The sequence below is a fragment of the Chanodichthys erythropterus genome, chromosome 15 (genome assembly GCF_024489055.1).
Source record: "Chanodichthys erythropterus isolate Z2021 chromosome 15, ASM2448905v1, whole genome shotgun sequence".
In the NCBI taxonomy this organism is placed as follows: domain Eukaryota; kingdom Metazoa; phylum Chordata; class Actinopteri; order Cypriniformes; family Xenocyprididae; genus Chanodichthys; species Chanodichthys erythropterus.
Genome location: NC_090235.1, coordinates 11,303,129 through 11,320,250, shown reverse-complemented (window position 1 = coordinate 11,320,250; position 17,122 = coordinate 11,303,129). Strand labels below are relative to the sequence as shown.

Sequence of the window (17,122 nt, the reverse complement as noted above, 5' to 3'; positions counted from 1 at the left end):
TGTTCCCAAACTTTTTGGTCAACTGAGCCCCTTTGACCTAAAATATTTACTATAATAAGACCCCCTGAGAGTGTTAGGGTGTGTTGTTCACACCAGGGTTTTTTTTTTAACTAAACATGCCAACAGTGAACACACCCCAAGTTAAATTTAGTGATACATTTGCATAAAGGATGTTGGTTAGTGGTCACATGACATGCAAGTAAACAAATAAATAGTTTTTAGTGTTTTATTTATTTTTGGAGAATATTTTTTTTTGTATTATGTATTTTTTTAAATACAATATATATTATATATAATATATATAAATATATAATAATATATATATAATATATATAATATTATATATATAAATATATATATATTATTCATTTTAAAATTGTATATTTTAATTACACTATTTTGTTTTAATATGTAATTCTTATATAATTATATAAATACTTTTAAGTTAATTTATTTTAATTTTACTTTTTATTTTTGTTTTTATGTAATTATTTTTATATGTAATTGATATGTAATTATGTAATTAATTATTTATATATATATATATATATATATATATATATATATATATATATATATATATATATAATATATATATGCACACACGCACACACACACACACACACACACACAGTCAAACCAAATAAAGTGACATATTATACCCAAAAATTCTTCATACTGTTGACTACCAGTAAAATTGATAAAAATTTTGAACCAAAAATTATTCACACTTTGACCTGACCATGTTTTGCTTAAGTGTTATCTGACATAATTAAGATTAATTTTTTCTGACACAGTTTAACTCTGAGATCTTGTCATATTGTATTTCCATTTTTTTAAACTATAATGAATAAACTGTATTAATGAATGAAATGTTCAAGGTGTCTGAATAAATTTTGGTTTGACTGTATATATGTAAAATATTTATATATTATTTATATAAAATTAGTACTTAGTTATTTTAAAATTATTTATTTATTTTAATTTTATTTTATTTTTTTCCTGCAAACCCTAGTTTGGGAGTTAACTGTGATTTAGTGATTATTTAATAAAAATCTAGGTGAGATGTTTTTTTTTTTTTTGCACTGATTCGTAACTGTAATGCATTTCTCTCTCTCTCAGCTGCTGGAGCCAGTGTGTCATCAGTTGTTCGAGTTTTATCGCAGTGGTGAGCCGCGTCTTCAGCGCTTTACGCTGCAGTTCCTGCCTGAGCTGGTGTGGAGTTACCTGTCCGTCACTGCCGGCCGAGACCCGCACTGCAGCGGCTGCATAGAGGCCCTTCTGCTCGGCATCTACAACCTGGTCAGTGCCCTCCTAAACCACAGCACACAAAATCACACAAAAACACTTAAAGGTGCCGTAGAATGGAAAATTGAATTTACCTTGGCATAGTTGAATAACAAGAGTTCAGTACATGGAAATGACATACAGTGAGTTTCAAACACCATTGTTTCCTCCTTCTTATCTCAACATAACACCGACTGTTACGTAACGTCACGGAGACAAGAGCCGTCGCTATTTTCAAACACTTGCAATCTGTATAATGCACAAACAAAACTTCATTCTTTATAAATCTCTCTAGCAGTGTGTAATGTTAGCTTTAGCCATGGAGCACCTTCAAACTCATTCAGAATCAAATGTAAACATCCAAATAAATACCATACTTATGCGATTAGACATGCTGCATGATGAACACTTTGTAAAGATCCATTTTGAGGGTTATATTAGCTGTGTGAACTTTGTTTATGCTGTTTAAGGCAGTCGAGAGCTCGGGAGGGGGCGGGGAGCGTGAGGATTTAAAGGAGACGCAGCCTGAATCGGCGCATATTTAATGATGCCCCAAAATAGGCAGTTAAAAAAATTAATTAAAAAAATCTATGGGGTATTTTGAGCTGAAACTTCACAGACACATTCAGGGGACACCTTAGACTTATATTACATCTTTTGAAAACGCACCTTTAATATTCAGTCATATTTCTGATCTGACTGCACTGACACTATCGCATCAGAACAAAATCTGAACTGAATTAAGTTCAATAATGACACTATTATCTTCTGTAGAGCCGCTTTAGAAATAAAGGTTACTTCAAGTTGTACATGTCGGCCGGACCGCAACTTCCTCTGGCTTTTCCTGTGAACTTTAGCCATGGATTTTTACTTAATCAGGAAGCGATGTTTTCCAGCTGGCTGTGAGAAGGGAAGCCAGGCTGTTAGCGACATCGGTGGTCTTTCATGGGTTTCACGCCCCGTGAACTCGCCCTCCCTCCTCACATCACCCTGAATACCAGAGTAGGTCATCTGTCAATCACATGCCATCGGGGTGTCAGGGAGCGCTTAATCATCCTGACGTTATCGGCTCTGAAATTGACTGGGACGGCAGCAGGCCGGTGGGCGTCCTGTTTTAGAGACTAACACACACTCAAATCTCACTTGATCTGGTTTGTCTTTACACCTGAAACACTCCTGAATCTTGCACAACAAGAACAGTTCTGCAGTTTCATCATGGTTCGCTTGTGAAATGCTTTTCGACAGCTTGAACAAACTCTGGACACATTCAGCATTATTGTTGCGGAGCGACCAGCTGAAAGTTTTGAACTTTGTGCTAACTTAACTACATTTTTTAGCAGTGTGACACAAGCTCTGTTATTTTTAGAGCAGCTTTTAGTTACAAGCTACTTTTTCCCCACCAAGTGACTTGCTTTCTCTGTTTTGTCGTATTATACACAAGCGCAGCTTTACAGTGCAGAAAATGAGCGATTGGATTAAATGCACTAGAACCAACAATTAACATTGTTTTACATACAAATATTGCTAAAGCATCAATATACACACTGAATAAAAAAAAAAAGAGAGAATGACTTTTTCTTTCATATATAGCACTGAGAGTAATGATTCATTTTAGAGATTCATCTGAGCAGTTTTTTTTAGTAAACCAAGTTAAAAAGTAAATAAATAGTCATTGCTTTATATAATTTTTGGAGGAAATGTTTATATTAATTATATTATATTATATTATATTATATTATATTATATTATATTATATTATATTATATTATATTTTAAACAAAATCATATAGACAATTATTTATTATACAATTTTTGTGTTTTTTTTATTACTCTCTCTCTCTCTCTCTCTCTAATTATATATAATTATTATTATTATTATTATTATATTTATTATTATTTTTTTTTTACTTTTTATCTCTGTGCATGAAATGGACAATTAACATTATTTTACATACAAATATTGCAAAACCATCAATACAAACGCACACATACACTTTTACTTTCACATATTTTTAGTAAACCAAGTTTAAAAAATAAATAAATTGCTTTAGAGTCATTGCTTTATATAATTTTTTGCGACATTTTTTTGTGCGTATCATTTTTATTACATTTTTCTATAAATAATAATTGTATTAATGATTTTTTGGGGAAATATTTGTGTAATATATATATATATATATATATAAAGTATAAAATAAAATTATATAGATAATTATATAAAATTATCTACATTTGTGGGGGTGATTTTTATTTTATTTTTTAATGCATTCTATTAAAAATAGATAAATTTTGATTGAAATTAAATGGACAATTAGCATCGTTTTACATACAAATATTGCAAAAGCATCAATACGCACACACACAAAAACTTATGACTTTTTCTTTCATACATAGTACTGAGAGAACAGATCCATTTTAGAGATTTAATGAATCAAAAAAAAAAAAATTAACTGAGCCATTGCTTTATATAATAATTTTTTGGGGATTTATATTTTTTTGTCTTTTTTTTTTCTATACATGGTAATTATATAAATTATTTCTGGGGAAATATGTTTGTGTAATATTTTATATAATTTTGTGTAATAAATTTTATATATATTTTTTTATACATTTTCTTTTTTTATTTATTTTTAATAAAAAAATCTTTTTCTCTTTTTTTATCTCTATGTATTATATTACATATCAATTAGATGAGTTTTGAATGAAATGAAATGGACGTTTCTTTTCTATTTCCGACAAAGACAGGAAGCTCTTGTGTTCGGTGCTAATGCAACAAAATGAAAATGCAGAAGGAAACACATTAGTTGTGTAATTGATGTATTTTCTGTGTGTTTTATCATTCTGCCAAAGAGACTAATGGGAAATCTTTTTTCTTTGTTTTAATGGTTGTTTCATAAACTATCTAAATGAGTAGTGTTTATGGCAAGCTTTTATTGCTGTTTTTCACCAACAGCACACAAAATAAAAAAAAAGAGTTTCCCATGATAAATGAACTCATCTCACAAATATGATTATTCCTAGATGACTTGAAGGCAGCATAATTATGGCCATGTATATATTCAATACGATAAAAAATTTTTGTTGATGTTATTATGATGCTGTATGTTTGTTTACATGTTCCCTGTTCATGTGTCTGAATCAAATCAGTCCTGATTATCATCGTGTTTATTTCAGGAAATCGTTGATAAAGACGGGCAGAGTAAAGTGCTGTCGTTCACCATCCCTTCCTTATCCAAGCCGTCGGTTTACCATGAGGTGAGTCAATCGAATGTCCTGATCCTGATCTGCAGCTGTTCTCGCTCTGACCGTCTCTCTGCCCCGCCTCCAGCCGTCTTCCTTTGGCTCTCTGGCCTTGACGGAAGGAGCCTTAGCCAATCACGGCTTGAGTCGAGTGGTTTACAGCGGCCCCCACCTGCAGCGAGAGACATTCACGGCACAGAACAGGTGCGCGCCGCATCAAATATTCATATTGCGCTCCATGCTTTTATTTAAGTCATCAATTTTTAATCAGCAAATGAGTGCTGACTGTGTGTGTGTGTTGGGAGGGGTTAAAGTGGATTTAATGATGTATTTCAGACGCAGTTTGAAGTGGTATTCTGATGATGATGGTGGTCATGTGTTTTCCAGGTTTGAAGTCCTGACGTTTCTGCTGCTGTGTTATAATGCGGCTCTGAGCTACATGACCAGTTCATCCCTGCAGTCTCTGTGTCAGCTCAGCTCCAGGTTTGATATATGACACACACTGAAATCAGTTTTAGCCCTGAAAACCACCACATTCAATCAGGTTTTATTTTATTATGATGCCTGAGGGTTGTGATAGACTGATACATGGGCATAGATTTAGCTAGGGATGTGTCTGAAATGTCCCCATAAACAATTGAGCAATTTCCTTAACACCATCATTTTGAGCTTGATCGGGATTATATGATTCACTGCTTTAATTGCTGGTTTGCTTTAGAAAATATATAATTTTACTCTTGAAGTGTCCCTGCCAAACTTTAAACCAAACCTACACACTTGGAGCTATATATCGGTCAGGGCAATAATTTGGCTGATATTTGACATTCACGAATATCAGTGTTGGCCAATCTCCATTTAGCTGATTAAAAAGAAGTTAATCCCTTCTGTATTGGTTCCCAAATTAAACATTTAAAAAAATAAAACTATCTATTGCCAAGCCTGTTGGTAGATAAATAAATATTTAATTTCTTTCTTTCTTTCTTTCTTTCTTTCTTTCTTTCTTTCTTTCTTTCTTTCTTTCTTTCTTTCTTTCTTTCTTTCTTTCTTTCTTTCTTTCTTTCTTTCTTTCTTTCTTTCTTTCTTTCTTTCTTTCTTTCTTTCTTTCTTTCTTAGTATTTTAACTTTTATTTATTTAAAATTATTCATTTTATTTAAAAAAAATAAAAAAATTTATCTATTGCCAAGCCTGTTGGTAGATAAATAAATATTTAAATACATTATTTATTTTTTAGTATTTTAACTTTTATTCATTTAAAATTGTTTTTTATTATTATTTAAATCAATTTATTTAAATAGATTTTATTGTATTATTTATTTATTTATATTTATTATTTATTATTATCTGTTGCCAAGGTTGTTGGTAAATATATATTGCATATAAATAATGCATTTAAACAAATAAATGAATACATTTAATTATTTAAATGCATTATTTATTTAAATATATTATTATATTATATATAATTTTTTTATTTAAAACCTTAATAATAAATTTAATAAATTAAATTTTAAAATATTTATAAACATTAACATTATTAACATTTTTATTTATTATTCATGTTTTATGGATTTATTTATTTACATTATTTATGTGAAATAAATAGTATTATAAATGTTTATTTAATTTTCCTAATTTGTGTACAATTTATTTATTGCTGTTAAACTGTGTTTTATATATCAGAATTATATCGAACATCCTCTCTAGATTTAAAAACCCATATCGATCAACTAATAATGCAAGTTAAGGAAGTCCACAGACGTTCTCTCCCCGTTCAGAGTCATTATGGGATGTCCCGCTCTTCAGATCTACTCTGGTCAGGTGTTCATGTGGATAATGCGTCTCTTCATCTGAAATCCTCCCATGATCCTCTCTGCTTCCAATCACCCTGATCCTCTTATAGACCTGAACCTGAACAGACCTGCGATTGGTCTTTTCCCACAGTGATTTAAGCTGCGTCATCCATTGAGTGATGATCACATGACTGATTACTTAATCAATCAGCTGATTTTTACAGCTGAGTTATCAAAGGTCATTTCCCTCGACTGCAGGTCAAAGGTCTCTTCACACTCCCTCGTGGCCTGATCATCACAGTGATGGATTTAAACCAGTCAGATTCTCATTGGCTGATACTGATATATAGAACACAGTGAGACCAACATAATTTACATTTTAGTTCATTTCAGTCTGTTTGCTGATGTATTCTTCTCTTTTCAGAGTGTCTATCTGTGGGTATCCAAGGCAACAGGTGCGGCGGTATAAAGGCATCAGTGCGCGGCTGATGGTCACGTCAGAGTTCCTGGTGCAGCTCATCACGGGGATTCATTTCGCACTGTGAGTGATTAAAAAAAAAAAGACAGCAGAAGCCAACCAAACCTGTTATCAGACATGTTTCTGCGAGTGACTGATGGGGGCGTGGCCTCACGTCTAAGCAGACTACACCCATGTCACATGTGTCTGATGGGGCGTGGCCTCAAGACTCAACACACCCTTCCCACATCATCATTTCTCACACATTTGTTTCATAATAACATGGTTATTGTTATAAATAACATGGTTCAGTTTCACTTTAACATGGCCAAAGTAAAACTTGTTAAATGTTTGCTTAAGGAATAGATTAATTAAATAGAAATAGTTATTTCATTTATTTGTTTTTGAATACAATTTTTTTCTGCTGAATAATTTTGTTCCAACCCTTTATTTTATTTTATTTTATTTTATAGATATAATAATTAAAATAAAATAATTAAAATATAAAATATAATAAAATATATATATTTTATTTTATTTATTTTATTTATTTATTTTCTTTTTGTCGAACACAAAAGGATATTGTTGAAGGATCTTGACAGGTGTGAAAAATTTGATTTGTGGCAGTAATTGGTCATTTCAACATCTGCCAGTCATTTCCATTTGGCTTAAAAATAAGTTGTTCCCTTTTGTATCAGTTAAAACATTTACAAATTGTTATTAATATATTTTAATTGTTTTTAATTATTTTTTTCTATTTTTTTTCTCTTTTTTATATTTTTTTCTTTTTGCTCCAGCCCTATACCTTTATTTTATTTTTTATTTTATTTTTTATTTTATTTTATTTTATTTTATTTTATTTTATTTTATTTTATTTTATTTTATTTTATTTTATTTTATTTTATTTTATTTTATTTTATTTTATTTTATTATTTTATTTTATTTTATTTTATTTTATTTTATTTTATTTTATTTTATTTTATTTTATTTCAGAAGTCAACATTTGAAGTGGATCAAAAAAGTTCATCAGACTTGTCCTAAGAAGAAAGTTTTAACTTTGATGAAAGGTTTTGATCCACTTCAAATGTTTTATTGTATTTAGCCATTTTGAGATTATCAGCATCTGCAATAATCATTTCCATTTGGCATATTTAAAAATAAGTTGTTCTCTTTTGTATCGGTTTCCAAATTTAGAAATAGTTATTTAAATATATATTTTTGAAATATAATATTGCAATTTTTCTACTCAGTCATTTTGTTCCAACACTATATACCTTGATTTATTTATTTATTTTTCTGAGAAACATAAGGATCTTGACAGATGTGGTCATGCTTGTATGGAAAAATATTCCCTATAAGAATTTGTAATATTCTTTAGTATTTGGCCTTTATTTAGCCATTTTGAGATGATCGACATCTGCCAATAATCATTTCTATTTGGCTGATTTAAAAAGAATTAATTCTCCTTTTTGTTTCAATGACAAATAACACCATATGGGTTTGGAGTGAAATGAGGGCGAGTAGAGAATGACAGACATGTTATGTTTCTGCAAGCGATCTGTTGAGCGTGTGTGTGTCGGTCTTCTGTGCAGGTGTAACGGTGAAGTGGACCTGGGCTCCAAGGCTCTGGATGATGTGCTGTACCGCGCACAGCTGGAGCTCTTCCCAGAGGCCCTGCTGGTGGGTTTTAGATCCCTCACGCTTGAGCAAAGATTACAGAAATCCAGCTAAAGCTCCGCAGATTACCAACATTTCTGAAATTCATTCACTGATCCCGTTAGAATGGTCAACTGTGGCATCGTGACAGAAACACAACCACTTACAACACTGCAAAAACAGGCTATAGACGAGGAATTAGTTCTGTTGAGGAGTAAATATTTACTCTGACAATGATTGGTTTGATAATGAGCCTTTACTGAAATTAAATGAAATATATATGAAATAATGTATATGCAAAATGGGAACAGAAGGATAATTTGCAGCTATCTGTATAATTAATTTTAATACAATAATTTTTCAAAAAAAAATGGTATTTATAATTTTATTAGTTTTATTAAAAGTAAAAAATAATTTTACTACGATTTATAAAATTTTATAAACCGTTACAAATTAAATAACACACACACACACATATATATATAATGTTATTTAATTTGGAACTGTTTATAAAATTTTATAAATCGTATTAAAATTTTATAATATAAAAATTCATATTATTAAATACATTTATGTAAAAAAAAGTGTGTGTGTGTGTATATATACATATACATACACACACACACACACACACACACACACACACACACACACACACACACACACACACACACACACACTTATATAAATTTATTCATATAAATTCCTTGCAACTTTTATTTATACATGAATATATTATATATGAATCATATATATTAATTTAGAAATGTTTTATAAAATTATATATTTATAGTATAAGAAATTAACACTTTTTTTTTATGAATTATATTATACAGTGATGACCAATGCATTGATTTTTCATTGTCAAATGCATTCAGCACATTTTGTTTTAGATGAAAAAATGAACATGCTTAATTTTTTAATGGAATATACAATAATGCATTGAATTGTCATTGTCAGATGCATCGGTGCATTTTTACGCCCCTAATTCGCCAGCTGGGCCGTGTGATGGATATAAAGCACAGAAGATATATCTGCATGGCTGTATATAAAGAGCTTTATCTTGCTTGATCTTTCTCAGGTAGGAAACGCCATCAAATCGTCTCTTCACGGCGCTACTCTGAAGTCCAATAAAGAGGGAACTCGCTCCATCCAGGTGGAAATCACGCCCACGGCTCCTCGGATCTCCCGGAACGCCGTCACCAGCCTGTCTATCCGAGGTCATCGCTGGAAACGCCACGGTGAGCCGCCGACAGCTGTGGATGATGAGGGGCTTCGCTTGTTCGCCTCGGTCGGAGGTGCAGATGGTTGCCATGGTGACTCACACGTCCTGAAACAGCTGACGGATTCGATGCCGTAGTATTAAAACTCTCCGGCGGTTTTTCCCACATCCTGATGTTCCGATGACTCAGGACAGAGCGGGATTCCTGCTCACATTTCTGCCGGTTAATGATAGTAATAATGTGGTATCTGGCACAGTTTTTCAACTTTGACGTGCATCCAGCCGTTCGCCGTGACGTTGATCTCTCCCATCCGTACACGACGCCATCTGACTAATTAGTGCTCAGTCGTTTCAGAAGTAATGAAGGGTTTTCTGTTCGTCAGCCACAATTAAGCCCCAAACGCAGTCATTAGGAGTCATCGTTTCTAGTGCTTGGGTTAGTGATTTGAACCCTAATACTAAATTTGACACTTCTGGTGTCTAAATCGTCCCATCAAATGTTGTAAATCATTTGTGCCTCAAATCATATGGTTTATTTATTAATTAATTTCTTTAACTATAATATTAGGTCTACTGTTTTGACTGTTGTTTTTAACTTAGTTTCATAAGATAAAGTAGTTTTTTAATTTGGATTTACATTTACAATGTCTATGTATTAGTATAAAATAATAGTTTTTTGTAATAATATAATATTTCATTTTAATAACTGTGAATTTCAATGATTTAAATATTACCATTTAAAATTATTAATATAATAATTATATTTTATAATATAATTTAATTATTTATTTTATTATATTTTATAATAACAATATAGTATGATTATGAAACAAACATTTGATGATAATAATAGTTAAATTGTTATAACTATATATTATGCTTATAACTTAATATATTATTATTAACGCTATAATTTAATTAAACTTAATTGTAACATTTTATTAAAAATTTTTGTAATTAAATTATTTAGTTATTATAAAATGTTATAATTTATATTAAGTTAAATTATTTTTGTCGCAATAAATGAATAATTATATTTTATTATAACAATATGATTTAATTATAATATTAATATAATAAATAATGATAACTATTTACATTATTATTATATTATAACACTGTAATTATAATTCCATTTTATAAATTAAATTATTTTAATTTATAATTTTAATTAGTTAATTGTATATTTATTATATATTTAATATTATAAAATTAAATTAAATTGTATTTTAAAATAATTAAATATTTGATAATAATATAATTCAAAATAGTAGTCGCTTTCATGTCATTGTCATCTGTGTCCATTTTTATCTTATAATTTTGATTCTGTTCATGTTTGTCTTGAGATGTTTCAAATATGATTTCCATTTGTCACATCACATCACCCATCATGCATGTGTCCGTGTGTGTGTGTGTGTGTGTGTGTGTGTCTCAGAGTCTCAGGAGGACAGTGTAGACTCCCCTGACTCCTGCCCGACGGGGCCCATCCCTGAGATTAGCGTAACGGGGGTCAGCGGTGAACGACTGGCCAACGGAGAGGCTCTTCGCAGCAGGACGGAGGGGGAGGCGCTAGGGGGCGCCACAGAGGTGGGGGTCGACCCTAGAGGTCAAGAGGTCAGGAGGCAGAAGTCCGTGCGGAGGCACCTAGAGGACGGGACGCCCTCCGCGGGGCGGGTTCAGTTCTAGAACCCCACCCCACCCCCTCGTCCCGCACACCCCTCCCCTCTCCCCTCGGGCCCAGAGGTACTTTGTGTGGGGCGGAGCGTCTTGATAAGCGTGTTAATTATTTATGATATGTAAACCCTAAAGAGTATCAGCGAGCAACTTTGGCTTTTCCTGAAGGAATGTGTCTGGTTCAAAGGTGAAGCTTTATCCACAGCCTTAGTGGCACAATGTCCATTAACACAAGAAATAATTTACTACTGTATATATAGATAGTAACTAGATTCATTTATTAGTTATTTGTTTAGACGGATGAACTTCTAATAATGTGCATCTACATGCATATATTTTTTCAAACAGTTTTACATTTTTATATATAAAATTATATATTGTAATTAAATACAATTATTATAAAGTGTATTATTATTTATTAATTTATTTAAATGAATATTTATTATATATTGAATTATTAATTTTATATTGAATTAATATTAATATTAGATACAATATTATAATTAAATATATGATATTATTAATTATTTGTTTAAATTAATATTTATTTATTTATTATATATTAAGTTTGTAATTTGATAAGTACATTATATTATTTTTATTAAAATACATATTCATTATTTATTTATTACATATTGAATTATATATTGTAATTGTATACAATTATTATAATTAAATATATTATTATTTTTTTATTTATTTAAATGAATATTTATTCTTTATTATAGATTAAATAATATATTGTAATTGGATACAGTTATTTTAATATGTAAGATTATTATTATTATTATTTTATTTATTTAAATATTATATATTAAATAATATATTGTAATTGGATGCAATTATAATTATTGTATACATTATTATTTTATTTATTTAAATAAATATTTATCATTTATTTATATATTGAATTATATATTATAATTAGATACAATTATTATAATTAAATATATTATTATTTTTAATTATTTGTTTAAATTAACATTTATTATTTTTTATTATATATTATGTTATATATTGTAATTAGATATTATATTATTATTTTTTGTAATACATATTCATTGTTTATTTATTACATATTGAACTATATATTGTAATTGGATACAATTATTATAATGAAATATATTATGATTAATTTATTATTTATTTAAATAACAATTATTTATTATTAGATATTAAATTATTGTAATTCGATATACTTATTATAATTAAATATATTATTGTTGTTATTAATTTATTTTATTTAAATAAATATTGATCATATAATAAATTATATTGTAATTAGATACAATTATTATAACTATTGTACAAGGTTATTATTATTATTCATATTATTCATATTTATTGAAGTATTTTTTTACTTAAAGATGAATCAGAATGTTTTGGTGATTGACATCATCTCAAATGTTGTGGATCGAGCTTCCGTTGATCTGGAATATTCCTCTATCTGTTATTAACAGACTCCTGAAATCATCTCCTTAACTTTGTGAATGACCCTGATTTTTCTCTTCTGTCTCACACTCTTTGCGTCTATTTCTGTCGCCTTCGCCAACTCGTTCCATATTTCTGTTTTTTCCATTCTGCGTTTCGCCCCTGAGTGTTTTCCATCCAATCAAACCTCTTGAACTCACAGCTAACCAATTATGGAAATGACCTGCACTGCTTAAATCCCGTCTCACGATGCTGCTTTCAGACAAGCGATTTATGAAACCTTCTTTTCCCGACACTTATCCGCTGGGTTGCCAAGGGAAACGACCTCCCTTTAAATGCCTGAGAAATAAGACAAGACTGACAGGAAATGATGCGTCTGATATAACCATCAGCAAACCTTCAGAGAGGATGTTTCATGGAAATAAGAGCACATAATTGTGTCCATTACCAGTGTGGCTGCCGTATATTGTGCATCCCAACAGAAAATGGTCTTCATATCTTCTGTGTCAGACTGAACTTGTGTCTGAACTTCCTGTCAGTCTGTTCTTTCTCTTCTAGTTTGAGCTTCTGGTTTGTGATGTCGGACACTTCCTTCCTTTTCCCTAAAAACATCCCTCCTGCCAACAGCTCCCTCTGCTGAAACACCTGCTTGTAGGCGGTCCTTTATTTCCCTAAACCTCTCCTAACACTCTTATAGAGGGACTCATGTGCAGCTTGAGGTCTGGTGGGGTTTTCTATCCTGCTGATGCTCTTACATGTGATTTCTGAACCATATTGCACGAGACGCATTGATAAAAATGCATTTTCTGAAAACATTCATGTAAATTTCAACACCCCGATTTCTAAAACTATGTAATGTGTGATTACAAAGACTTTGATTTTCAAAACCTGAATCATTGTGTAATTCATCTGGTTTATTAGGGGAATCTCACAAACACGGTCTAGAATTATGCGGCTCATATTTCAACATTTATTCCCTCTTGATTAAACAAATTTCCCCCTCAAATTCTCATTATTATTATATTATACTGTGGTGGAAAATAGTAGTAATACATAATACATATTAGTTGTATTTGTTTTACTGATTTTTGATGATTTATTTTCATTACTGTATTATAGTTACATCATTTTTATTACATTAAGAATGAGTTTTTCTCATTATAGCAGGGATTCCCAAAGTCTAGTCTGTTTCTGATGTCAATTAACAGTCACATGACACAAACAATATATTTCATCTTTTTTAGTAGGTATTTTATATTGATTTTATTTATTTAAATGTTTACAAAATGTTTAAATGTTTAAAAAAACTTTTTTTTTTTTGTTTTTTTTTTTTATTTTTATTTTTATTTTTTTTATCATAATAAGCAGAAGAAAACAGGCTCAATTTTCAAATTATATTTTTCATACATTTTCTGTTTTTATTTTTGTGGTGAAATATGGCATGGATATTTCTTTGTGAGATATTTTATTTTATGTTAGGTTGAATCTCACAAAGAAATACCCATGTCATAATTCACCACAAAAATAAAAATTAATTAAAATAATTAATTTTAATAATAATAAATAAATAAATAATAGTACATTAATACTATTAAATTGTAATAATTAATGAAAATGTTTAATTTTTGTGGTAAAATGACATGAGTATTTCTTTGCGAGATTTATACTTTATTTACCTTTTATACTTTATATTAATAATATAACATACATAATATAAAAAAATAACATGTGTGGTAGTGTTTTAATTTACACAGCCCTGCATCTTGAAAAATAATATTCTGCTGATTTGCAGAAATGCCTAATCACCAGATTTGATGATGCTGAGTTTAAAAATATCAATAAAAACATTTTATCACAGATAAATATGTATATAATATATATATATATTTAACTTTTGTTTCAAATGTCAAAATGTTTCTGTTTTAATGACAAGAAGTATCCCAAATGTATCAATTAACTTTCAATCTGCAAAGGAGTGGAAAAATATTCATCCAAGAGCTTTACATAAACAACTCCATAAATAAGCTTTTTCTCACAAATCTGTCATTTTCTTCCTCTGTTTGGATAAAACACCCACAGATGCAGCATCTGGGTCAAGTTTAGCCATAATTCTAACATTAAAATCAGGATTATGCATAAAATAATGTCAAATATGTGAAAATCAGCTGAGAATTTGAGTTATACCTGACTCAGAGAAAGAGAAGAATCATTTTTCTGGTGATTAAGAGAAAATACAAAACTTCTTAAGTAACCTTACAAATGGTTGTCGAAAGCAAAAAAAGCTCCAAAATGCATGTAATTTTTTGTGATAGAGCACAATTTGACCCCAAAATGAGTAAGAAACAATTGGATTTAATTCAGAAAAAATGATGCAGGACAGTTCTAGGAAGTGTTTTTAAATCTCAGCTCTCCAGAGGGATAAATAAATCTGTGCTCTCGTCTCTTCCGCCCACAGACGCAGTGGATTTGGGTTCCCCGGATGAGCTGACGGAGATCGCGGAGGTGGACGAGGGCATCTGCACGCAGGCGTCCGGCGGTCAGGGCAGCCCGCCGACCATCGTGATCAGCAACAGCGCCGGGAAGCCGGCGGGAAAGGGTTTGCGTCGCCTGACTGGAAGATCCAGCAAAGACAAGGAGAAAGACAAGGATAAGGAGAAGGACGCGGCCACGGGCATGGATCAGCTGACGCGCAAGCAGGCGGCCGTCCGCGCCATGAGCGAGAACCTGGAGCTCCTGTCACTCAAACGCCTGACGCTGACGGCCAGCCAATCGGTGCCTAAGAGCGGCTCGCTCAGCCTGTCGCGCACCGCCAGCGCCGTCTTCTCGCGCTCCTTCGAGCAGGTCAGCAACGTGTTCGCCGCCGCCACCGGCAACCAGCCGTCCAGCCGTGCGTCCAGTCCCACGTCCAATCACGTTCCCGAAGGTGGCCTGCAAGACGAGGGCGTGGCCTATCTGGAGCACCTAAGCCCCGCCCACCAACATCGGCAGCGCTCGCCCACCATCAGTATCCACGTGACCTCTGACCTGTGACCCTAAACTTTGTTTTTTGACTACAGTAATGCGACTCTAACACATACAGACGTGGCGCTGCTGCCATCATGTGGCACAAAACTGCACCTTACAGGAAGTCTGTCTGTTTTTTTTCCCCCTACGGTTGTGTATAATTACCAAAGTCATGTATTTTTGAAGTAAGTGTTTTTAAAAAAAACTTAAACTTTTTTCCCAGTTTGTTCCTGAAGTCGATCCATGAAGTTTACACGTGATTTATGAGCTGTATTGTGTATTTTTTAATGCTGTATCTGTTTTGGGAGCGTCTGAGAGAAGATCACACACACTGAACCGTACTGAGATTTGTGTGATTTTTATGTGTGCGTTCGCAGCGGTTCCCCTCCTCTTTGTATCCCAGCATGCACTGGGCTTGAAGCGAAGCCATCATTTCACACTGTTTCCATGGGAATTTGGATGCTCGGTTACAAAACCCGAGTGGAAAATCTGGTGGAATTGAGACACCAAAACAAACAGTAGTCGTCTTCGTTTACAGCGTTTTTCATGCGGTATTTGAAAAGCAATATGGTTATTGTTTGAGTTGCTGTATGTGAGGATGCGTAAGGCCATAAGAGATGCTGTGACACGCGGCGGATGAGGAACGTGTCATACTGATGTCATGCTTTCAATGCAGAGACCCAGAAAACAGTGTGATTATAAGCCAGAAATCATTTCTTCATATTAAAATTTAAGATAAATCAATGTGATTTTTTTTTTTTTTTTTTCTTGGACTAATTATAGTTTTTTTTCATTGCAGCACATGCATCAATATTTATCTGGTTTTATTGGGGTTTTTTTTGTTTTTTTTTAGGAAGACATCTCATTGGGAAATGTTTTTGAAGACATTTTTCTGGTCATAATGGTTTGTGCTTTTAATTTGAAGTGGGTCATCAGTAACAGTGTTTGTGTCTGTATTCAGATTATTTTGAGAATGTGAATATTTTGTTGTGAACTGTAAATATTATTGTACTAAAAGTCATTTTTTTGCCTTTCATCAAAGAAATAACATGGTTACAGTCTCTGAAAATAAAGATTTCTATTTCAGCATGCCTCGAGATTTTTATATTGTAAGAAAAATTCTCTATAAATGTTTTACTAATCAACTTTTAATTCGATTTATTCCACCTGAATAGTTTTGATATAGATTAAATGACTGTGATCTGTGAATTTATTTTATATTAAAATTAAATGTCTGTTTGTTAATGAGGGGTGTGTGCATAATTCATTTACATTTGTAAGATTGAAAAGTTAATGTTTGTATTATTTAATTGAATAATTGTTATAATTCATGCAGTTGTTATTTATTTAGTTGTTTTTTT

The 17,122-nt window shown here is 31.5% G+C and overlaps 1 protein-coding gene across 9 annotated transcripts in view; it reads left to right on the top strand.

Moving 5' to 3' along the window:
• hycc1 (hyccin PI4KA lipid kinase complex subunit 1) overlaps positions 1-16,958 on the top strand; it is a 47,662-nt gene extending 30,704 nt beyond the window's left edge. For 8 of the 9 annotated variants that reach the window (XR_010897254.1, XR_010897251.1, XR_010897253.1 and 5 more), the window contains 9 exons: positions 1,123-1,302; positions 4,462-4,542; positions 4,616-4,731; positions 4,915-5,010; positions 6,743-6,859; positions 8,368-8,455; positions 9,513-9,672; positions 11,089-11,396; positions 15,214-15,352. Coding sequence is in view for 1 of the 9 variants with exons in the window: in XM_067410927.1 (XP_067267028.1) it covers positions 1,123-1,302; positions 4,462-4,542; positions 4,616-4,731; positions 4,915-5,010; positions 6,743-6,859; positions 8,368-8,455; positions 9,513-9,672; positions 15,214-15,788 (1,413 nt within the window). In the remaining 8 variants the exon portion in view is untranslated. Of the gene's footprint in view, positions 1-1,122; positions 1,303-4,461; positions 4,543-4,615; positions 4,732-4,914; positions 5,011-6,742; positions 6,860-8,367; positions 8,456-9,512; positions 9,673-11,088; positions 11,397-15,213 lie in introns of all 9 variants that reach the window. The other variant, XM_067410927.1, reaches the window with a different exon arrangement.
• The last annotated feature ends 164 nt before the right edge of the window (positions 16,959-17,122 follow it).